Source organism: Stegodyphus dumicola, chromosome 4 (assembly GCF_044657685.1).
Source record: "Stegodyphus dumicola isolate Sdum_Otavi_A_Nest chromosome 4, ASM4465768v1".
Lineage (NCBI taxonomy): Eukaryota > Metazoa > Arthropoda > Arachnida > Araneae > Eresidae > Stegodyphus > Stegodyphus dumicola.
The window spans coordinates 236847881-236873568 of record NC_140771.1 but is presented as its reverse complement, the minus strand read 5'-3'; the positions used below and the strand labels follow the sequence as shown (position 1 = coordinate 236873568).

General features: G+C 33.5%; 1 protein-coding gene across 1 annotated transcript in view; it reads right to left on the bottom strand.

Moving 5' to 3' along the window:
* Positions 1-17808, bottom strand: part of LOC118194880 (papilin-like) — a 130465-nt gene extending 112657 nt beyond the window's left edge. Inside the window, exons 1-3 of the mRNA XM_085814414.1 lie at positions 17674-17808; positions 6807-6983; positions 1161-1337 (exon numbers count right to left, since the gene is read on the bottom strand). Of these exons, the coding sequence (XP_085670540.1) occupies positions 1161-1337; positions 6807-6983; positions 17674-17725 (406 nt within the window). The 5' untranslated portion in view covers positions 17726-17808. The remainder of the gene's footprint in view (positions 1-1160; positions 1338-6806; positions 6984-17673) is intronic.
* Positions 17809-25688: the final 7880 nt, after the last annotated feature.

The window sequence follows — 25688 nt, the reverse complement described above, 5'->3', positions numbered from 1 at the left end:
GACTCTCCATGAAGCAAACACCTAGAAATTTGAATGCCCGGTTTTGAATTGTTTTGCTGTACACTTCATCTAGTGTTGTTACCATAATTTAAGAAAGCAAATTCAGGACATCTTTCGCAGATAAATTTCACTGCTTAGAAAAGCTACGATTTATATGTAATTCCGCTCTATGTATCAAACACCTAGAAATTTGAATGCCCGGTTTTGAATTGTTTTGCTGTACACTTCATCTAGTATTGTTACCATAATTTAAGAAAGCAAATTCAGGACATCTTTCGCAGATAAATTTCACTGCTTAGAAAAGCTACGATTTATATGTAATTCCGTTCTATGTATCAAATAAAAGTCAGTGCGAAGCAATAAAATTTAACTTTAAAAGACACGAGATCAAATCAACAAAACATTTAAAATATTGAATATATTCCTCAGTGTTACGGTCTAAATAACACAAGAATAATTATCTAATGAAACAAGCGATAATTAGTAACTAAATAACGATAAAAGTCTCTTGGTAAAATATTATAATTTAACTTTAACAACAGGTTTTTCTGAAATGAAAAATGTTAGGAAGCGGTTTTGACAAACTAGTGCGAACCGGCTAAAACCCACCGGTAGGTATGTTATGAAAATGCGGGTACTTTAAAAATATGGCTGATTAAATTACTCATCATAAAATGAGAAAAAGTTACTAGATTTTTATCAGAAAGCAAGGCCTTGTCCTCCTTTCTGTAAATTATAAATTTTTCGCCTTCAGACTTCGAAGCAATTAATTTAAAACTTCCAGATATTTTTCAATTAATACATAAAACCGAAATATCCAAGACTTTTAGGGGTCAATTTCGAATATCTGGTAATCGTGATTTTTGTCTTACACGTAGAGAAATGTGCTTCATTCTTTAATTTCTTTCATTTTTAGCTTTTAAACTATCAGTATCTTTTATTTTAAAATAACACGCCGAATAGAAGTCAAACAACAAGAATCAGTGTAATATTTATAAATTTTACAGAACTACTTTCAATGGTTTAACTACAGAAAAAAACTTCCTCAGCTGCCTAAGTGCGAATAAAATTGGCACTTAGGCAGCCTTTGTAGGCCTTTATAGCCTTTATAGGCTTAAAATAGTAAATTAAAATAATAAAAGTAAAAACTCCATACATACATGGACACGCTTCTGGGGTTACACACAAGTTGTTTTCGTTTCTGACCAATCCTTCATTGCAAAAGCAACCTCGATAGCACATCAAGACGCATATTCTTTCCGAATCATCGAAGTTATCACAAGTGGATGGACAAGAAGTTCCACATTGTTCAAAATGTTCATTTTCAGGACATCTAGCTGTTATAAAAAAAGCAGCATTAACTTAGTACATCTGTCATACATACAGATATAAAAGAAACAATTAATTTAAACATAATATAACATACAGATATAAAAAAAAATACGATTGGAACATAAGAGATATAAAGAACTTCACTTTAAATCAGAATTTCTTAAACTTTGGATCGTGACCTCAATTGGGGTCGCGGGACCTGCAGTAGGGGGTCGCTAAAAATTTTAACAATTTTGATATTTCTTTAACTTATTATAATAATTTCACAATTACCAAATCTTCTTACATAATGTATCTAAAAATAGGTAAAGATAAGACAAAAGAGGCAAAAGAAAACGAAAATTTTTGAAAACATTCTTTTATAACAGAAACGCTCATTTTATTTTAAAAATTAAAGTTAATGACCAAAACCTGCAATAGTATATTATAGTATAAGTTAAGAAGCTGACAGTTTCACTCACGCGTGTGTTGGATTTGTGCAATGCTTTTGGGGGTCCCACAAAATTTTCCTAAATATTATGGAGTCCCCACACCAAAACGTTTAAGAAACCCTGCTTTGTATGGTGGAATAGCCAATAAACATTTCTTAGATTGTTGCTATTTATAAATGAGAAGAAATTTTTAACTTAATTTACAGATTTAATCAAATTGCAATTACTTTATAAGGTATTTCTCCCGCCTTCCTACCGTGCCTTCGTGGTGTAGTGGTTCTGCACACTGGACCGGTATTCCATAGGTCCGTGGTTCTATTCCGGGGTGCTTATTTCTCATCTCTCCTTCTTCCTTTAAAATACCTAATGTCTCTACAGTGGCGCCCAAACTAAAAGGGTGTTGGATGAGGATTCTCCTCACCCAGAATTTGGCGATAGGGTCCCCTAAAAACCCCAGTCGCCCTTTAGAAGGGAGAGTATATAAGGTATTTCTCCCGCCTTCCTAGCGTGCCTTCGTGGTGTAGTGCTTCTGCACGCTGGGCCGGTATTCCAGAGGTCCATGGTTCGATTCTCGGCGAAGGCCAAGGCCGTTTGCTTATTTTTCATCTCCCCTGCTTCCTTTAAAATACCTAATATCTCTACAACTTAACTATCTGAATGAGTTAAGAGTTTGCAATTTTAATCTTTATTTTTAATAAAACAGCTAATTGATAGAATTCGGTATATAATAAATTTGTAATATATTCAGTTGATATGAATATTTGCAGCATTACTCTAGCTAATAAAAAATGTTTCTCTCTGTGTGTATTACTTGCCTAGGTACTAAATCATTAGGTTTCATTTTAATACAGTGCCTAATTTTAAAATCGAAATCGAGCTTTTAGATATAAATTATATTTCAGTTCTTTATCCCCTATCAGAAGTAAAGTTATCAGGTTTAGTGTTTCTCCTTACTTGCTTGGGGAGCATTCCAGAACCTGACTCGGAACAGGGAGCTTACTAAAGCTGTGTCCAATAAATGTGGGAAGAAGACAAGATACACAGGAAGGGTATACGAAACCCTTTATTTTTCACTCTTTACAATAATTTCCGTACTTCGGAATACAGAGACCAACTACTTGTGGTCTGAACGTAAGAATATAAAAATGTTAACTAAACTCTAACTTAACTTTGGAATAATAAGCAAGGGTCTACGTGGAAGATTGGCCGTATATTAACAGGAAGCCGTATGTAGTACAGAGAACTGTTAACACTACAATACGTTTAAAATTATCAAGAGGATTAAACCTCTGGCCTGGAAGGCAACCAGCAACCGAGTAAAACTGCTAAGGCAAGCGGCCTGCTTCGACTAACTCCTTCCTTTCTCTCGCTTGGCAAAAAGCCACAACTTAAGTACTTGGCGTTCGCCAGACAAATTTGCATAAATAAGTTAAAGCTTTTAATTCTGGCCGGAAGTAGAAAATAAGAAGTGTTAGTAAAGATTTAAAATAAACTAAACGTTAGTAAAACTTAAGATCCTTACAAAGTAATTCTGTAGACACTATAATTTTTTCGTACGTAAGCCTTTGTAAAAAACATGTTAGCTAAGGTTTTAAATTTTTTGTATATAATATTTCGCACTTTGATTACTCTTTTGTTCAAAATATGGTACTGCGTTTGTTTGCATTGACAAAACTGCCTTTTCACGGCTTCATCGATATCCCGGACGACGTTTCTGTATAGTGAGTTGGCCAATCAACGCTTTAGTTTTCAAAATGTCATTTATCAGTGTTATAGTACAATGTAGGAGAACAGACTTTATCTGAGTTGCGCTTTAGAACTCGGGATAGCTGAGAGCACTTTAAGCTACTCTGAATTTCTTGCTTCTTACTTACATTGTCCAATGACTTAGATATAAATCCATCTTACCTACAGAAGGCTAATAAAATACCTACGAATTTACCAAAATTTGAGTTCGATAGTTTTAACATTAAAATTCCCGAAAAATGCAGAAAAATGGCAATTGGAATTTCACTTGGAGGAAGAAATATTCTTAACTTCGTTTCATCTGGCTGTCGGCTTTGATTGCTTGGCTGACCATTTGAACAACATTGAAATTTTCGATAGCCCAGAGTGTGGGTCGAGATCACATCGGACTCTTTTTGCAGTATTTCAGCATTTTGTTCTTATGTTGTCTAACAAGGAAAGCTATCGAACTACCCGACGATGATGATTACGAAACTTTCAGGTCTGTTTAAGTATGTGAAGTATTTATCTGTGAGCATGGGACTTTGTGGCATAACATAAAGACGAGGAGACGAAAACTGGTACAACGTGTTGTGCTGATAGTGAATGTGTACATATAAAAATGATTTCTTAAATTCGATTTAGATTGATTTTTCTTTAATTTAATGTTGGAATGTATATTTGCACCTTTTACTCATATATCTTCGCTTTAGAAATAAACAAATAATTCAGGAATTTAACCGGTTGCACCATCCGATAGAGCTGAAAAATATTTTTTACATAAAATTTGTTCCGAATTCGGTCACCTCAAAAATATCTCGAATGTTTGATAGTTATAACTCTATCATATTTAAACTCTCCCATTCTAAGGTATAGATTTGATACCATCTTCAAATTTTCACAGATTACGACAAGTCTTGCGCCCTCTTTTAAAATAAGAATGATAAATAAAACATTAAACAGGCGACTTTTGCATAGTTTTTAAGAATACGCTGAAGCGCAACTTTAAGTAGAAGTTTCTAACCTTCGTACCATGGTCACAATGTAATCTCACGATCTTGAAACCTAAATTCAACCGAAACGGATTTCCACGCTAGACGATGTAAGAAATATCTCACAAGCAGGGCCTATTTTAGCGGAGAGCATGAGGGTGCACAGCACGTGAGCGGACAAATTTAAGGAAAGCTAAATGATTATCAAACATATATTTCTGTAAAAAAGGACGGTCAGCTTTAATTTGCATGTGAGCGGCCGACGGTCTAGGATAGGTACTGCTGACAATGTCCACAGTTTTAACGATATGACATCATTATCAGGTAGACCAGGGGTTCTCAACCGGTGGTACATGTACCACTGGTGGTACGTATAAAAAGCAAAGTATTTTTATCTATTAAATTCAGAAATTAAAACCCCAACATCCTAATTGAGTTTTTTCTCTAATACTCGTAAATTTATGCGATCTGAGCTTTGTTCAAAAGTGGTGGTGGTGGAAGTACTTTGTAGTGGTGGTACTGAAAGTTTTCAATTTTTGTTTAGATGGTACACGTTAGGTTAAAAACCAAAAGGTTAAAAACCGATGAGGTAGACCATCTTTTATTTTCTTCTTTTAATATTGACTTTATTTATACGTTTATTAATATCATTGTTTTCCTTGTTGAAATAATATATTTGCATAGAAATTAAAGCCACATTATAAAAACTCCTCCCCCCCCCAGTAAATTTTTGGGCATTTCACAAGTAACGTATGCAATATCGAAGGCAAGTGATTTGTTTCATAATAACAGAGGGGAAAGAATCCAACAAAGGACTCTAAATAAATACTAAGCAAACTTTTATTGTATTAATTCCCGATATTTCTTTTCCTTTTCATCTCTTTTGAATGATAACATTAAATAAGAACATCAAGTTCTTTACCCCAGTGCACAAAATGGTTTTGGAAACTTCTCCGCAGTCGATAAGTTGTAGAGTCATTAGGTATTTTTTAGAGGCAGAAAAGATGAAAAACAGCAAACGTCTTCGCCGGGAATCGAACCACGGGCCTCTGGAATACCGGCCCAGCGTGCAGAACCACTACACCACGAAGGCACGCTAGGGAAGTGGGAGAAATACCTTATAAAGTTACAAATAAAATTCAGATTAAAATCATACAGAAAACATTCAAGCAAGAAATGCAAAAATCTGGACAGCAGAACGAGAATTTAGGCAACAGAAACTTAAAAATGAAAGTATAAAAGTTTAAGTAAGAGAAAAGTCTCTTTTCTGGTGCTCTGGTGCTTTCCTTATTTTCAGCCAATAGCTAAGCTTCCGCCCCACGTGCACCCATTTGACCCATCTCCTCGCTCTCACTTGTCCATCGGTGCTTTACATCCAAGCTTCGACATCGACGGATATGCTTCATTTCTTATAGCGTTTTTTACGAAAAATTTGCCATCCTTTTTTCACCCTACAAGGAATTGCTTCAAGGACTATTCTGGATTTACGTTATTTTTGCATGCTACTTTTATCACATATTTTGTTAGCCTGGGATAGGACTCCGGCCCAGGAACGCGTGTTTTGTGGTCTATGGGCCATCTAAGGGGGAAGAAAGTCTCATGTGATCTCTAGCATTCCGGTAACGTTTGAGCACAGAACATTCTGTTACAGGAATATAGAATTCTTTGTTATAAAGAAGAAAATATCACCATACATAAAGCTAAAACTGCAGAAAGGACACTCAGGACTATCGAAAATACCATTCCTATTTTAATAAGATTGGTATTTTCAATAGTCCTCGATGTGCAGTTAATAAATGATATTGAATTGCCAGTCAGAAAGCAAGTATTGTACTGGTATCTCAGGACAATCTGTTAAATCGTTATATTGCTTGCTGCAGATTTTGTTTATGATAATATTTTGGAGACAATAAATTTAAAAAACTTAATCTAGTTCTTTATAATCTTGCGAGCTGTTTTAAAAGACACTTATTTGAAGCACTTGTGATTTTGTTATCTACCGTTGCAGTCATCCGCCACTTCAATCCCAGGTATGCCACAGGGAGATGGTATACAATCTCACTCTAAAAGCTACAGAATAAATCTCTTTCAGAAATCACACAAACATTTGAATAATAATCATTAAGTTATTTAAATACTAAGTGCTGTGCAATTTACATGATGTAAGGGAATATTAATGTTGCTAAACTTTTCACATTCTTAAGCTAAAGTTATTCTCAGTTAATTATTTTAAATCATGCTCATTATAAAAACAACAGCTCGAACTTATTTTCCTTAACAAAAACCACGTAAAAATGTTAATTAAAAATTAAAAATCTATACATACATGGGCAACTTTGGGGTGTTACGCAGATGTTATTTTCGTTTCTGACCAATCCTTCGTTGCAAAAGCAGCCTGAAACGCACATTGGGACGCATGGTCTTGGAAAATCGTCGTAATTATGACAGGTGGTTGGGCATGCACTGCCACATTGCTCGAAGTGTTCATTTTCGGGACACTCATCTGTTATATTAAAAATATCAGCTATCATCATTGATCGTCCAAATACATTATCTCAATATGGCAATAAGATGCATACTGAAGAAACCAAACAATGTGTTAATTCATGTATCGTCTTTATTGCTTAGAGCTGTTCCTTTTCTTTTAAAATGTAATACCATATTCCTGAACAATTTTTATGAAACATTTTCAAAACGTAACAATAAACCCTGGATTTCATTAAAAGTTATATGATCAGTTCTCAGGTATTGCTTGAAAATATTCCACAAGGCTTGTTTAAAAGGACGAAATATCTCTTTGCTCTAGATTATGATTTACTAACGTTTATGATACCCAAGTGATCCTATTATTGAATAGACAACTATGGATTTTTCATTAATAAGCAAAATTTTTTGGAATGCAAAAAAACTAAAAGTCCAAAGTGGCTTTTTTTTTCCCCATTTACACATAAATACGCGCTTCGAGAGCGTTTCGGCTAACACCCATTTGGGCTAAAAATATTTAAAAACAGCATATCTTTAGAATTTCCGATTGACAGCCTTGCGCGCTGGAGATAAAAATATTTTATTCCGCACAGTATGTTGTCACTGCTTGCTTTAAAATCGTTTAGTTTCTTAACCCGTTCAGGGCCAGCGTCGTGTATACGCGACGCAAAGTTTGCACTCTTACCAGCCCAGCGTCGCGTATACGCCAAGAGCTCCGATTAATCTCTTCATTCAGCCCAGCGTCGCGTTACGTAACTTGAAAACGGAACGATTTATTTGAATTTTTAAATGCCAGTAGATGGTGCTGAATGGTAACGGTTTTCACATCGGTTAAGTCATGTGGCCTTTCTGACTTTCATGTATGAGCATCAATTTCTGGTCTGTGCTTCTGGTTTTGATAGATTTGTTAGTGTAAACAAACTGGGAATCACATTTCCTTAAGCTAAAGGGACACCGACGTGTTTGTATTATCTCGTTAGGAATTTCGTTTTGTTTTTTGTTGTTGTTGTCTTTGTTTTATTCTTTTCATTTTTCGTTTTTAGAATGTCGGGGAATACTCGTACATCCAGCTCAAAGTATTCTTTTTTTTTTTTTTTTTTTTTTTTTTTTTTGTTAAGAGAATGTGGGAAAACACATGTAGCTGACTGTGTAGCGAGTGTAACGTCTCCAAACTTCTGTAATGGAAAAACTCAGACCAGTTGTCCTTTTTACTTCCTTGTACGAAGTAAATGGAAGTATTCTAATCGTGAAAAGTTTCAGGCAGCATATTTCAACGAAAATATCCATTTTGACCGCTATCGAATGCAATTTAGCGATGTTTTTGCGTAATATCTGTACGTAAGGACAGAATGAAGACTCTTTTCCTCCAAAAAAATTATAAAACTGCTTTAAAATGAATTCTGAAGAGAATTTTTCGTGGCGTCTGTACGAACGTATGTACGTACGTACGTATCTCGCATAACTCAAAAACGAGTAGCATCAGAACGTTGAAAATTTGTATATAATAACGTTGATTTTTAATACAGGACTACTATAACATGTAGATGTGCACCTTCATTTTGGTTGCAATCGGCCGCGCCGAACGTATATAAATATTTATATATATATATATATCCACTCTGTTACCCGGCTCAGTGAGGTCAGTTTCTTTACTCTTATATATTTGTAAATTGTACATTTTTTGCTTTAAAAATGATTGAATTATGTTGTTCTTATCTTTCGGTTAAGGTTCTTATGCCTTTAGTAAATCTGGATGCAATATTTTTAGAATTATCAACAATTTTTAAGTTGTTTAAGTGCCGCTAAGCCTAATAATGTTTTTGATGGCGGCCATTGCTTGTTTACATTTGAAACAGCAGAATAGTGGATTTGTTGCCAACCTAGAGAAACGTAGCTTCGCAACAACAAAGATAACGCCTTTATTTATTATTGCGAATTAAATCATGCTTAATCCTTTCTGAAATTTTTTCGAGGAAATAAGCGATTGAGATTTGCTTCGTAATTTTTAATACAGATATTTTGAGTTTTTATGTATTTTTGCCTTGTCGCGAAGTGAGAACTGAATTAATTGAATGAGAAATACTCAATCGTCTGTGAAAAACTCTTTCTTTTTTGTTTTGTTTGCTTAATTTTTTTACACATCGTTCTAGCTTTATTATAGTATTTTAATAGAACATGTGGCAACGATTAGATAATTCTTTAAATTATATAAGTTTTGTGCATTCTGAGTTATAATATGAACGAAACATAATACTGTTAAGTGAACCTGGCGCCAGAGTGTCGCTATGGTAAATAAGTAGAGTGAATTTTAAAGAATGCATTTATTCTATTGTGGTTTATGCGGTGTCGGCGATGTAGATTTAATTAAACCCAATAAGTTCAAACGAAATGCAAGAAAAATGCGTATAATTTAATATTCCGTACAAGGAAGTCATGTGGTGTACACATCAGATTTTTTATATTTATTTTAAAATATAACATGGGCTTTCTTGGTTAATTAAAAAGGAACTTTGCAGAATTATTACAGAAAGGGAAAGTATCAGCTTTCCCGATGCGTGATGCATCCTACTTGCTCGGCATATGCTGGACGAAAAAAGCCGCCATTGTCCTGTGTGTCGATTTTCGTTTTGAATTATTCCACACACAGCAGAATTATTAAATTGGAATTTAATTACCTACAAATAATTATTGCTTAATTTTCTTTTACATTTTGTTTTCATGTGTATAGTACTTGTTTTCATGCTTATAGCTATAATTTTAATATTTCGCATGTTTCTTTTATTTCTATTAATGTGATGTTATTTATATTAATATATATTAATAATTAATACATTACAGAGGTAATTTCAAAAATTGAGGACATTATATGAAAATGCTGATTTTATTTGAATTTTTTTTTGTAAAATTAGGCTTAACTGCTGAAAATGCGTGGGCCGGTGGAGCGGTTCCATTTCAGCGGGTTCGATCCCACGACTGAGCTTTGTTCTCCTCTCGCTGGTCCTCAAGGGGTTAATCAAAAATTCTTTAATGTCAGACCAAATATGAAATAGATAATAAAACAAATTCCAAATTAGGGCTTCCAGATGCCCATATTTGGTGGAGGATTACGTTATTAAAAATTTAATGGCTCCAGATATTGTTGTTATCCACAATGCCAGAAACATGCATACATTAATGCAGATTCTTCATTAATGAATTTCTTTAAATATAATACAGGGCGATAATAATTGGTGGCAACAATATGAAAAGTAATACAGCCGTTTATAGTGATTCGACGCAAAATGCAATTTCCAGACTAATAGCTCCATGGAGGTTAGAATACATGAAGCAAGCATGACGTCACAAAATGGAAGCCAAGAATATGTTAGGCATGGACCTTATAAGAAACTGACTAATCCCAATGGGTTTTCCCTCTCATCTGACGCATTCCCGGCTGTCCCCTTGACCACATCCGGAGAAGTAGGGAAGACTTTTAGAAAGTTCACAATAGTTGGCTATTGAAGCGCCTATAATAGCCAAGAAAAAGCTGGTAGTGGCGCCTCATTTCACAAATTAGAATTTTTAGATATTTTTAATTTTTAAACTGAGATTGATTTTTTTTAATTTAGAATGATTATCAAGCAAAATTAATGTTCCAAATAATAATAAAGCTATTGCATGCTTTTAGTCCTTGGTGATTTTTTTTAACTTTTCCTATGCTGTAAGGAAATTTGTAACTACTACTTTTAGAAAATAATATTTTAAATCTGAATTTACAGAAATTTTTTTTTAATTCTCTTGCAATTTTTATGCTTTTTATTAATATAAACAAGTAAGAAATACAAAATATCTAAAAATGTACTTTTGAAGATTTTAAAAAACCACTGCCTGAAAATGCTAATAAAATTTGTAAAAATTATCAGATCTTTTTTTTTTTTTTTTTTTTTTACCGTATTTCTTTCAAAGTATCGTGTGCTATCAATCTTATTTCATTTTACTTTATTTGCACACAAAAGTAAGTTCATAAATTTTGTGTTATAGTTCTTACAGTTTTACCAAAGTAAGATGTTTATACAAAAATTACGCGTAGAGAAAGCACGCAAAATGCAGTAAAAAGAGCTTTCGTGAGATATATTAAATCTTATTTTCAAAAACTGTGACTTTCTTAATCTCGTCACTTATATAACATATCACATTTAATAATTAAAAACAGTTATGTGATACAAACGCCATAGGTTTCGGTGTTAAAGTAAACCATATCGTCCCTATTCCTTCTTACGGACATGTGGGCGACGTGCGCTACGCCCATTAGGTTAGTCTATCTCTTATAAGGTCCATGATGTTGGGAGTGTGACGTCACTCTGTTACTCAGCTCAGTGAGCTTTTATAAGTATTCTTATGAGTTTTTATTCTTATATGTACATTTTTTACTGTAAAATTAATTTAATCGTGTTCTTATTTTGTTCCGATTAGGCTGCTTTCAGACGACAGCGTAAAGGGCATAGAGGCATAGTCATAAGGGCATAAAATACAGGAGTTCCGTTCACACCCGCGAGAACGGTGTGTAAGCCGTGGTCGATGAGAGAAGCTAAATTTGCGCATGCGTGGATGTGTCTACAACTCTCCCGCGCTGTTCTCCAGCTCGATTGATTTCTCACGTTCGCTCTGCTTGTTTTGCTACAGCGAAATCTTCTGCAGAACGCCGCTTCGTTTTAGCTTCGTTCTGATTGGTCGACTCTTATGCGAAACTCGGCGTAAAGTTGAAAACCTTGAACCCTATGCCATGAGCCCTACACCAGATTTTGTGACGTACCAGACTAGTTACCTTGGCAACAGAGCTCGGCTTTAACTACTTATGCCCTTTACGCCCCCGTCTGAACACAGCTTTGCCCACCAGCGGCCGAGCGGTAAAGTTGCTGAAAACTGGTAGTTCGGTCAGAGGTTCGAATCCCGAAATTAGTTTTTAATTAATATCTCAGCTAATTAAAGTCCCGCAAAGACGCGAATGGTCAAAAGGGCGTGCCACGGACCTGCGGAATCCAACGATGTACTTCGCTAAATTCGGGAGCCAGCCGTTTCGGAGTAGATGAATGTTACTTCACCCCATATATATGTGTGTGTGTGTGTGTGTGCGGCTTAAGTGTCTGTTTGTCGCCGACAGTTTATTGGTTGCTTGCGTAGCTGTACTAGCAAATGGGCTGAAGTTGCCACGGCATATGGTTGCCGTTTCAATTGAGACGTAGACAATTTCCTGTAAAACTTGCTTTTACTATGACCATCCATAAGTCTCAGGACCAAACGCTTAAGCGTGTTGGCTTTATATTACCTCAGCCTGCATTTGGACACGGTCAACTTTATGTTGCCTGTTCAAGAGTTCGTGAAAGAACGGACGTAAAATTTAAAATAATGGATGGTCCTCTGCAAGGCGAGCTTAAAAATGATGGAAAGATCTACACAAGAAATGCTGTGTACAAAGAGATCTTTGACATATGAATTAATATTTTATTATTTAAATCACTTTTATTGATTGAGCTAGCGGTGGCTCTTAAAAAATGTACCGCCAGTAGTTTCCTTCACTGTACTCTAGTTTAAGCAATTAAGCAAGTAGAAGGGAGTAAACGCCGTGGTGAAGTAAGCAAAGGGGCTTCCTCGCCGCCTGTCCTCGGTAATTCAGTTTGAATTAGCAGACACCTTTGCACAAATCATTTTAATTACAATTTATAATATCTTAAGTAGCGGTCATTTCGTATGACCGCCGGGCTTTCCACTAACATAATATATCATCTTATCAACTGTAACGCTTTATTATTCGCACGTAATTAATTGCGTAAAATACGTAATGACATTCATTTCTTAGATTTTAAAAGTATTCATTTAAATATTACTCTATTTGATACAAATGATATTTCTTTTTCATCAGCATAAAATATGAGCTCTGAAAAACCCAAAATCAAGTCTCGTCAAAAATATCTGACAAATAAAGCTTCATTAAGATTAAGATTTAAGATGTCATCAGACAAATAAAGCTCCATTAACATTTAAATATTTTTGTTAAAACTTTCCTTTATAATTCTATACTAAATATTTTTTAATTTTCTAAAATTTACTAATGTGTTCCATTTATCTAATTTTAAGTAATTTTCAAAAATACATTCATTTATTTAATTTTAAATAATTTTCCAAGTAGCATATTTCATTTGTCTAATTTTAAGTAATTTTCAACAAATGTGCTTCAGTTATCCACCTTTAAAGAATTTTCAGAACAGCGCATTTCGTTTTGTCTAATTTTTAACAAATTTTCAAAAAATACATTTCATTCATGTAATTTTAAATAATTTTCAAACTAGCACATTTCCTGTGCCTAAAAAACCGATTGACCGATGAACATCTTATAATTTTCCTCCAAGCCTACACGTTTTATCATAATCAAAGCGCCATCAAATGTCAAACTACAGTAAGAAGTAAAACAAATTTGTAATTATTTATATATACAAGCAGAGTATGTATTTTTGTTTATGTATCAAAAATTTTAATATATAAGAGAAAGAAACTGAGTTGCCGCTATGTATTCAAGTTTTGTCCTATTTGGAAAGTTTTCTTTGAAAAGTTAAGAATGTTTTAAAATTTATTCCAGTTTAAATTAAAGTAATTTATTTTATTATTAACTGAAATACGATAGAAACATTTTATACAAATGTCAATCTGGAAATTTAATATTTAGCTGTCAACATATTTGAATTGCAAAGTGCAACCAACAAAATTGTCTTGCAGGTGTCAAATTTTAGATTACAGACAAAAAATAAATACAAGTTTCATTTTTTTTTTCTTTGCGATATTATTAGTATTATCAGTGCATTGTTTATGCGTACTTTGAAAGTGCTTAGCGAAATTTAAAACTTATTAGCCCAAGGGAGCGTTAGCTCAAAGAGCTGTTACTCTCGAAACGGCATTTTGCGTTCAATCACTTTTTAAATTGTTGCCACCAAATATTATAGCCCTATATTACATATTTCAAGAAATTAAATAATAATCTGCATGAATATATGTATGGTTTTCGCAATGGGAAAAACAACGGAACCTAGAGCCGTTAAATTTTGAATAAAGCAGTCCTTTACCGAAATATGGGCACCAGATATGCTATTTTTAAATATTTTTTAGGATAAGGGGTAGTTAATTCAAATGCGCTCGAATCATGTATGTGTGTATAAATGAAAAAAAAAACCACCTTTGGGTGTAATATAAAATTTGAAAGCTTTCAGAATTTTTATTCTTTTCTTAAATATTGTTCTCTTATTTTGTTAATAAAAAATTTTAATTTTTGCTAAAAAAAATTATTGCCCGTCAACTGTTTTCACATCATGCATGCGGCCCGCCGACAATTTAAGTTTGAGACCAGTGATGTTAGCTTTTAAGGGATATAAAAGGCCATTCTTTATACTAAATTCATACATAATTAATTTATTGTTTTCATGTTATTTCACTGAACACCTTATACCCTTAACTGTTTTCCCACCTTTCACAGCCGTAAATTATCTGGAAATAAACAGAAAAGTTACGATGTTGGATTTATCTCATAAGAAGTTGGTTCGTTTTCTTGAAATGCCTATTTCTTTGACTCATCATTAATTTTGTCATCTATAAATGGTTGCAGATCTTAATTTTAGAAAACCACATATTTAAGGGGACTCATACACTTTAAATCCCTTGTGATCTTCGATTATGTGACTGTTGCAAGAATTGGGATATTTTATTTATTTTAAAAGCAATTACTTCCAACTTTTTACAGCTGACTACATAATATAGCTGCTTTGGAAAATAGTAACCAGAAAGTTTGTGTTGCCACAAATATTTTTGTAATTTAATCCTCTTTGTGAAAAAATATTTCGCCATGTTTCCACCTTGCGCGCAGGATATTTTAAAAATGGCTAATGGTACATACTTGAAATTTGATGGAATTCTTTATATGGGCAGTACCAATTGGCATGAACCAACAATCTGATGAATATTTTAATATTGAAAAATTTTATGGACGAAAACATTAAAAATTTTGTTAATAAAATACATTTTATAAACTCAACTCAAGATAAAATAAAAATTTAACATGAAATTTTGAGAATTTTAGGTTCACAGTAGTTTCCAAATGTTATAAAAGCTTTATGTTAAATATGGAATTAAATTATGCAACAGAATGTTTTAAACTGGGCGCGCAAGGTGGAAACATGACGAAAAATGTTGTCACAAAGCGGATTAAATTATAAAAAGTTTTGGAACAACACAAACTTTCTGATTGCTATTTCGGAAAGCAGCTATATTATGTAGTCAGCTGTAAAAGGTTGGTATTAATTGCTTTTAAAATAAATAATTTATCCCAATTCTTGCAACAGTCACCTATTCGAACATCTTATGGGTTTTAAGGTATATGAGTCCCCTTAACGTGGTTACTAAAGATAAAGCAAGTTCTTTCACTGAAGATGAAATACATATATATAAGCTTTGCTCATTTAAAATAGTAATCTAGATAGTACATAAAAAATAAAATTGTATTCCAAAACTCGATCTCTTTTAAAATATTGTTTAAAATTCTGTTTTGTTTTTAACAAAATGCAAAAATGTTATTAGAATTTTGTTAAGTAAAATATCGATATAAAACTGCTACGACAGAACTGTAAGTTTCTTAAAATTCTTAATTTAAGTCCTCAAAATCGTCGTGTACGTTGAATTGAGATATATATATATGTTACGGTGAAACACCGAAATCTGGAGAATGTCGACTTTCACCGGTGAATGTTAACATTCACATAGTCTCTTGGTGTATGTCCGAAATATTTTCCAAATACTCTTATTTATGACTTACGTCGGTCAATGTCGACATTCACCATGTACTAATGGTGAATGTTGAACATATAACAATATTATATTTTCTTCTCCGTAATTCAGTCGCGAATAAACGCACCCGAGACTTGAAATAAGAACTTAAGAACATGAGAACCTAAAACACACAATACATTCAAAATGAGAAAGGAAAATAATAGAAGTTAAAAACTTACTTAATTATACAGTACGTTCTAAATGAGAAAATAAAATAACAGTCATAAAAAACTTACTAAATTATGTGACTCAAATCTTATTTATTGCAACAACTTAAACTATTATGGCACTTTATGACCTCTCTTTTCGACTTTCACCAGAGCATATCTGTGATTGTCGACATAAACCGGTGAGGGTCCGAATATACAAGAATGTAGTGAAATATTCGGTCTTTTATGTATTTAATTACGGCAAAGCACACTAGGGCTATCTGCCTAGGGGAAGGGATGCCTTTCGTGGAGGACTTTCTAAGGGAAACTGGCTCGTATACACGTTACACATGGGGAAAACCAAGAAAACACCCATGCAGCCAGCCCGTTCGCGGGATTCGAACCTCGGACCGAACTACCAGTGTTCAGCGACTTTACCGCTCGGCCGCTGGTGGGCATATTCGGTCTTTCACCGACGCATTTGGTGAATGTTGATATTCTCCGGTGAACGTCGACATCCTCCAATTTCGGTCTTTGACAGTAACATATATATATATATATATATATATAAATGCAGAAAAGAATTAGAAAAAGAAGTTTAACTTTAAATTGCTCCAGCGCTTTCACTCCAATTTTATAATTCAAAATAAATCAAGAAACGTTGCAAATATTTTTAATAATCATAAAATATGACGTTTTATCATTGCAAATCGCTTCCTTTTGATATTTTAACATTGCAGATTTTCTTAATAATCATCAAGGTGACATTTCAGTGTTTTCCTTTTTTAGTAACCTTATAAAGTTAAACGCAGTTTGGCTTAGTGTAAGCAGTTGTCTAACTAGTGTAACTTCTTAGTCTGCCGTACGTATTATTATCCTGTTTTTACCTTTAAATGCAAAAAGCTATAGTAATAACAGCAGAATGAAGATCCAATTAAACATTCTTTTTTTAGCTTCAGTTCGAATTTGAAGAGAAATTGAAAAGCTAACAATATTAACTTCCGCTTCTTGCAGGCTATAATGGCAAAAATAATGGAAATTGTTGAAAATCTTTGGTTTATTACCAAGTTTAAATTTTAAGCCTAACAACCTGGCTACCCCACGACAACTAATGTAATTTTAGTCAAACTCACTAAATGGTAAGAGCAACGGAAACAAAGAAGCAAAAGAGGACATTCAATACGATAGGCTGATTCATTTACCAACACTCTCTGACTAAATTTAGACTACCGTTCGTTTTTTAATCTCGCTTCATTTGCATTTCTAGCAAAGAAGATGAAATACTAAAAATGCAGGAAATATTTAACATAAATAATAAGTTGTTATTTCAAATAACATTATAAACAACTGTTGTTTATTTTAACTTAGGCAAAAGAATTCTACAAATTATAAAGAAGTCATTTGCTAACATAAATACTAATTTACATTTTTCCTAGGACGATATTTAACGTTTTTGAAGAGCGAATGCTTTCTGTACAGAAAACAATATTAACTAATTTGAAATTTACATAACCCTAGTATATAATATTTCTCTATATCACTTTATTTATATAAAACTCAAATCTCGATAAACCTCAATTAAAATATATCTCTAATAATTATTTTTACTTTTTCGTCAACATCCGGCATACCGGTTAACAGGTAATAATTCAACTGATGTTAAATTTATCATACAGTTTAATAAATAAGTAAAGAACAAAATAATTTTCTTACCCTGATTGGCAACAGTAGCAGTCAAAATACAAAGAAGAATAAAGGTCTTCATACTTTTACCAAGAATGTAAGCAAAGAATGCAAATTAATGAATTCTTACAATGTAACTACTACTCACGAAACTGATAGACTGAACCGAAATTTAATTTTTGCGTTATGCTTTCTTACGGCCAATCGCAGACCATTTCCTTTAGTAGCAAGGTTACACGAGGAGAAAAAGTAATCAATCTTTCAAATAGGAAATGAACTCATTACTTTATAGATAGGCCAAAAATATGTTGCTGAAAAAGCAGAAATGGTTCCAAGGATTTTATCTAATAACTTTCAAGTTTAACAAAGTTGGATAAAACATAATAAAACTGTAATCTCTATTAAATAAGGAAGAATCTGTCTGTCTATATCTATATATGTAAGTATGCATGTGTGTATGTGTGTTCGTGTGTGTGTGTATATATATATACATGTATATTATGTATGTACCTCGCACTGTGGAAAAACAGCGAAACCTAAAACCACTAGTCTCGGAAGGCTCATTATTCTCTACCACAACACGTACACTTCAAAGGCTGAATTTTGAATTTGTTTTGCATTTAGTTCATGTTAGTTTCGTTAGTTCATATCATTCGTTTAAATTTAATGAATTTTTAATTAATGAATTAAACAACTTAAGAGCGATGGGTCGTCGTTTGGTTACACTAGTCTAACTTTGTCTAGTGTAAAGCGTAAGATATTTATGTTCTAAATGTAATCAAAAGACTCTGTGAGTTGAAAGAAATGTGCTCCGATTGCTCGAAACAAAATATGTTTCTCTTCCATACGGCAGTGAGTCGCCATTCGGCAAAGTGCGAGATATTTATTTTTTTTTTTTTTTTTATTTATTTTTTTTTTTTTTACTTTTTTTTTTTTTTTTTTTTTTTTTTTTTTTTTTTTTTTCAGATTCAATCTTTTTGTTACTGACTAACTAGCTAAATGGTTTCAAAGCAAAAAACGTAGTTCCCCACCTCTATTATTAATTATTAGGTTGACCAGTGAATTGACATCAGTTGAACTCATTTAATAAAGGTGCATATAGTGTCATTAAATATTATTTCATTATTCTTATGTAATGTTACGAAATGTACAGGCGCGGTAAGATTGCTTCCCCGCAAAGCAGTTTTAGGTTTGCTATAAAATGGAAAAGGAAGGCAGGCTAGCCACATTTGGCGAGAAATTGTCCATTTGGCCACAAAATTGGCGACATGCCATGCACGGATGGAGAACCTTCTGGAACGAATTCTTACCGGTTTAGCCCAGAATGTTCTCAAACACAAGACGAAAGCTATATAAACCCTGCTGGTCCGCAGTCAGTTAGTGTGCGTCTCGTCAAGCGAGTCAATCCCTGCGGAGTCGATCAAGTTGACAGCCGGGCAGCGAGTGAAGAGTGGGTCGCCGAGTTCACCGAAGGAGTCTCTTAGTGTATCGTGGTTAGTGCATCGTCGAGAGAGCGTGTTGAGCTCCGGGAACGACTGAACCGAAGAGTCGGGAGACGTGCTCTGTGTGTCGTCGAGTGCATCGCGAGTTGTAGCGTGGAGATTCTCGAGAGTACGTGGAGCTCCGAGAGCGACCGAGCAGAGTCGGGAGCTGTACTCTGGTGCTGTGCAGTGAAGCTGTCTCCACCGTGATAGCCTGATAATCTGAAGGCTGTGTCGCTGATTGTGTCAGCGTGTTTATAGTAGTTCGTCCACAATTGTGAAAACGTGTTAGCTGTCCTGATTAATATTGGCTAAATAAAGTGCGTTTCGATACTTCATCCAGTGTCGTCGTTATTCACTCCAAATCTACGAACGTGAACGAAGAAAATAACGTAACAGTATTATTAGCCCGAAAACTACGTAAATGCTCCGATTAAGCTATTCTAGATAGTGTTCACAGAAATTATGTAATTTAATTTATACATTATAAGCTTTAATTACGGATGAATAATCTAACCTTAAATGTTAAAAATAATATTCTTTAATTATGCATATGTTACAATAATTAGCCCAGCAGGGTTATTAACTTCGCTTTGGCATTTTGCGTCGAATCACTATAAACGGCGTATCACTTTTCAAATTGTTGCCACCAAATATTATCGCCTTGTATTATATTTAAGGAAATGAAATAACGAAGAATGTGCATAAATGTACGTATGTTTTTCCCACTGTGATAAAACAACGGTACCTAGAGCCATCAAATCTTGAATAACGTAATCCTCTGGAAGCCCAAATTTGGAATCTGAAATTTGTTTTATTATCGATCTCCTATTTTGTGAAGCATGTATGAGTTTTTGATAACCAAACTCAACGATTCCAAAGCTAGCAATGTACGGAATGTACAATGCACGAAAAAAAAAAATTATCTCAAGCGCGTGAGACTGTGTATCGTAAATTCTGAAGATGTGCTTTTTTTAAATTATTTGGGATACTGCTGTTGAACTGAATTTTATTGGTTAAGGAACGACATATTTAATAAATAAAGGTAACACAAAAAACGTTAAAAAATCCCCTTTGAATACAAAATCTGAAGAACTTTTAGATTTTTTTTATTTAATTTCAAATGAAAAACTCAGGTGTGCGTAATTCTTGCCTGTTTATTAATTCGAGAGCAGAATTAATCAAAAATAGAATTAATTTCAGCACTTCGCATGTGTGCTTTATAAAAGATGTTTGAAATAAAATGGATATTAATTTCGTAATGTGAACATTAAATCGTCTTAACAATTTTATATAATGCCACTTTTCAAATTTATAATCTTCTCTATATCAATTACCAGAGCTGGATACAAGGTAGTGATAACATTTCGATAGTTCGGAAAACACTTTGTTAACTTTGGTACAAATAATTACAATCCCCCACCATGTCTAAAATCTTGTGCTAAATTTTTGGAAAGCATCAACAAATCTTCTTCCGTTGATGTGTCAACAAATCTTCTTCCGTTGATGTGCCGCAGGGGTCGACCTCGAGGACGTATAACTCTCTCTATATTGTAGTAACCTACTGTAATATTGCAATAGATTTCATTTTGGTGAAAAAATCACAATCACACAGACTAATATCGGGTGAGCATAGTGACAGCATCAGTTTCTTGCATTTCCGCAGTCACAACGTTTGTATTATGACACCACGAATTGTTGCGGAGGATGACGAGATGTCTCAACTGTTACATCAGCTATATCCATCAGTCAAGAGAAAGCAATATAGCACTTCTTGGTGACGAATCCCATCAGCTTGAGCGGTGTCATAAGGTGAGCACTGTTACAGATCTCTTACGACAGAACATCCGCCACACTCACCCGATTTGAATCCGTTTGACTATGATCTCTTTGAAAAAATAAACAAGCCACTTCAAGGGATCCATTACGATAATAGAGAGGAAGATGTTTATGCTATAGAGCTGTTGCTGTAGGGCATCAACAGAAGTGGACCGACAGATAGTGTACAACAGAGGGACTGATAGCTTTCGTACCTATGGCAATAAGTTATTTTCAGATCTTCCGACATGTTGCTCCAAACTCTTATCTAAATCTTGTAAACTTTCCTTTCAATGTATAATTCTGAAAGTAGACCGCGTGGTTTCCACCCAAACGCTACATCCTCATTTGTGGTTTTTGAGATTAAACTAAAGCTCATTGTAAGAACTGTTTAATCTATCTTTCTAAATAGTTTTGGAACATGTGAGCATTAAATCGTCTTAACAATTTTATATAATGCCACGCAACAATAGTGGTGACTGCTAAGAACTGAAAAGTAAACAATGTCTTGAGAAGGGTTTAAATCCCTTTTTATTCAACTTTAGAAATTACAAATGCGTGCTCTTGACGCTCACAAACTACGCCGACCCGGCGGTAAAATAAAAATAAGAAACTAAAAAAAGAATAATAACAAGTGACTAACTACGAGGCTCTCTAAACGTAACTAACCTAACCGCGTTCTAAGATACCGCTGATAATTCAGCAAACTTCTGAATATTATGTTGAACGATTTAACAATCTGCCGAGGCAAGCACACAGGCCGAAACGCGTGGTTCTTCAATTTCTAACTAGCCACCTCCACGCTCGTGAAGCAAGAAAGCACACTTTCGAACTCGTTTCCCTTCTATTTAACTCAGATTACTTCCGCTGACAATTTGAATCCTTGCGCGTTCTACTAAAATTTACATTCTGTGGCATTGGCAATTCCAGGGGAAAGTAAGGCTTGACAGGAAAGATAGTTTAAACTTAAAATAAATGTTAGTTAAAATAAATATAAACCCTACAAACTAGCAAAATAATTTTACATTCACACGTTTTACAATCACACATTACACATTTGAGAAAGCGCTTGCAGTAATTTTTATAGTGAAAGAAGAACGATCGAACAGTAGTAATATTAAAAACTTCAAAGTAGTGTCATATTAATGCTAATATGATTCAAAATTTCCCATGTGTATAGTTTGAAACGTTTCATCTCATCCTATTACATTTAATCAGTAGTTAAAGTATTTATTATCACATAAACTGTGTGTTATTTGCAAGGCGAAGAATTGGTATTTGAGAGATGTTTCTTCAGTTTAAAATACAAGACTTCAAGAACTTGCCTAACTTTCCAAAGATTTAATTTCATCAATTTTCCTCATCTTTTCTCATTAAGTTATTATGTATTACCAGCCAAGCTATGGATTTTTAGATTTGGTTCTCTTCATTTATAATTTTATATTTTCGTATGAATCGGTCAGTTTGGTGACACTCCAGACTTTCAAAACTGTGTTTTGAAAATTTGGAAAAGAGCCATTTAGCGCTGTATTGCTACATTTCGTTTATTTTTTCAGTTTTGACTGAGTAAGTATAGAATATTAGCAGTTAAATTATTCACTATTCCGCAATCCTAGATGAACAGATTCATATATATTTTCTCAGAAAATTTGACAATTTAGAGTTGGGAATTTTTTCTTGTTACGCACAAAATAGCTTAAAATAGTATTCATTTTACACAAAACACTCTTTTTTCGATATTGCTATTGATTTTACAACAGTATGTCGCTTATCAACACAAGTTATTGCAATATTTGACATGCGGTGTAAGTTAATATAGCAATCTCCTTACACTGCTAGTCATGAATCTGTTAAAAATAAGAATTCCATTGTCTTCTAAGAATTAGGTAATAGGCAGTTGACTCAGGACTTCACTCGAACATGGTAATTTGAGTTATTGTTTCAGAAGTATGAAATTATAATTACTGGAAATACGTTTCAATTTATTTGTCACATTACATACTTACTTCTGCTTTGCTCAATTCTAGGGGAAAAAATATTATGCCATACAAATAAAAGGAACAAACCTTGATGCAAGATGCGTGTCTCCTAACTTCGACATAAGTTTCTGATAGGCATTTCATCTCGTCATTAGGATCATCCATGGCAGCAGAAAGCAATTAACTAGTAAGTAGCTGTCCACCAGAAGGGCAGTTTAGAACTATTATGACACTGAAAATGACCACTAATTTTGCTTCTTCAATCACTCGTCTATCAGCCTTTTCTTGTTTGCAGGATCGTTATCATCCATAGAAAGAAACTCAAGACTGAACGATGAGCCAAATTCTTTATAATTACATCAAAACTTTACCAAATCATCCAAATACCAATTGAGCTAGAAACCAAAGATTCAATAATTTTACAGGAAGGAGGGGAAAAATTAAAGAAAATTAAAATTAGCAAAACAATTATGCTTAAACTTATTAAGTGTAACATAGAAACAAAATTTAAAATTTTTAAGGTTAATAACTTCTGTTACTAAACCCAACAGACAGCAAATAATTCAAAAGTATAAAACCAAACGAAACTTAAATTAAGAATTAAATTTTCAAACAGACATTAAATAAAGTAAATTTCTCCTTAAAGGTAATAAAGCTTAATCATTACCAATAACCACTTTTAGTAAAGCATCACAACTCAAATCGAAAACTTTAGTTCTTAAAATTATGAAACAATCAATAAATTCAAATTAAGTAAAGTAATACCAAATTAAATTAAACCACTTTAAAAATTAAAAGCTAACCAGTTACAAAATTTAAATATCACTTTAATTATCAAACACGTTACATAACAAATCCTGCTCCATACCAAAATGAAAAATTTTCGTTTGCCACAATGTTTCGAAAAAAACCAATAGTCTCTGACCCAAAAATCAGTTGTAAGTTACGATCTAAGTAGCGATGAGAGTGGCAACAAATTCTTTTAAGAATTATTTGAAGTAGCCAATTATGGCAATTAGTAAATAACAAAAATTATGAAATAAATTTAAGATGAGCAATTTAAGTTAATCTAAATCAACTTCTTTTGAAAATCATTATAATCTTGGAAGGCACAAAGCTAAATTTCATTCTGAAAGTAAACTAAAGACTACGAATTGCCCGTCAAAATAAACATTTAACACACCTCTTCCCAAATGTTGATCCTAAGTTGTTCAAAATTGCCACCAATTTGATACAAAATAAATGCTGGCAAATATTTAACAGACCAAAAGCACTAGATAATAAGTGTGATTAAGAAATAGCAACCAACTAATCAGAACTAAGCCGAAAACACTAAGGGGTGCCCTGGTACTAAAAGAGAAATTCCAAAAGCAACTTAACTTGAAGGAAAAGCAAAGTGGGTAAACCAACAATGATCTACATAAAAAAAATCTCACAATCAGTGTGATGAGATACGCAGTTAATAATTCCTGAATAAACATGAATTTGATTAAGGTCAAAAACAACCAGATTCAACTTAACTAGTCGTGCAGCAAAAGAAAAGTAAACAAACTTGATCCAGTAAATCTTTGAAAAAACAACTTGCAGAGAATAATTATTAACCTATTAAAACAATTATGTACAATGTGCTACTTTCAAATCACATGATTACAAATCCATGATCCTCTCTGGGCTTTAAATTGTAACACGCTTGTGTAGAAATGTCGCTAGGCTGATCAGAAGAATGAAGATTTTGATCAAAAATCTCTTAAGTAGGAATTACACGGAAATGTAATGAAACTGAGTAATTCTTTTGAAAAATCTTTTTAGGCTTAAGAAATAATTTTACATGATCATAATAGTCCTTCTAGCTATTTACAGGGTTTTTAACAATTTAGTTTTATACAAACGTAAATCGTGTCATTAAATATTGTTGCATGCATACGGATTCTTAATGGATTGAATGCACATTGAAATGCTGATAGTTCGATAAAATTTATTTTCCGAAAAAAAAAAACATTTTACAGTTCTGGAACTTTCTACAAAAGTACTTGTACAGCTCTTCTCAGTATAACAGAGCCCAGTCAGTAGTTACCACTTCAAACTACACAAGAGTATTAAGCACAATTTATTGCAAAGTACATCTAAAGAGCGGAGCTCTCACGGGTATCTCTCAATACTCCAAAACTCTGAACAAAAACTGAGAACTAATGCTCTCTCTGTCCTTACATAACTTTCCCTCTGCCGCCGAAAAATTTCCAGAGCCTTGCAGACAGAAGAAGATGCAGATTTTTTTGTTTTGCACCCGCAGACATATCTTGTTATGCACCTACAGATGTCTTGTTTTGTGAAGTTTTTTTGCCTGCAGGGCAAAAAATCAAGCTTAGATACGAGGGAAAAGCAAATTTCTCGATATTCCTGGAAGGAATATATTTCTTCCAGGAATATATTGTTAAATTTACATATAAGGGCCGTATATTGTTACAGTATCAATTAGTTACTCGGAACCGAAACGTTACCAAATAGCCGCATGGGTTTTAACGATTTTTAGACAGACCTTCAACAATTTCTCAGCAAATTTGGTAACAAGAATTAGAAACTCTCCTCACTTTAGTGAGATAGCCATAGAGTTAACATAGAGTTAGACTTACCCTCTGTAGTCTTATTTTTCTGGCACAGCTTCTACCTTTTCAAGCATTTCTACAATTTTAAACATAACTCTACTAAAATTACTTACATATATCCAAAAATTCGTAACAATATATTCCAAATATATGCATAATCATGT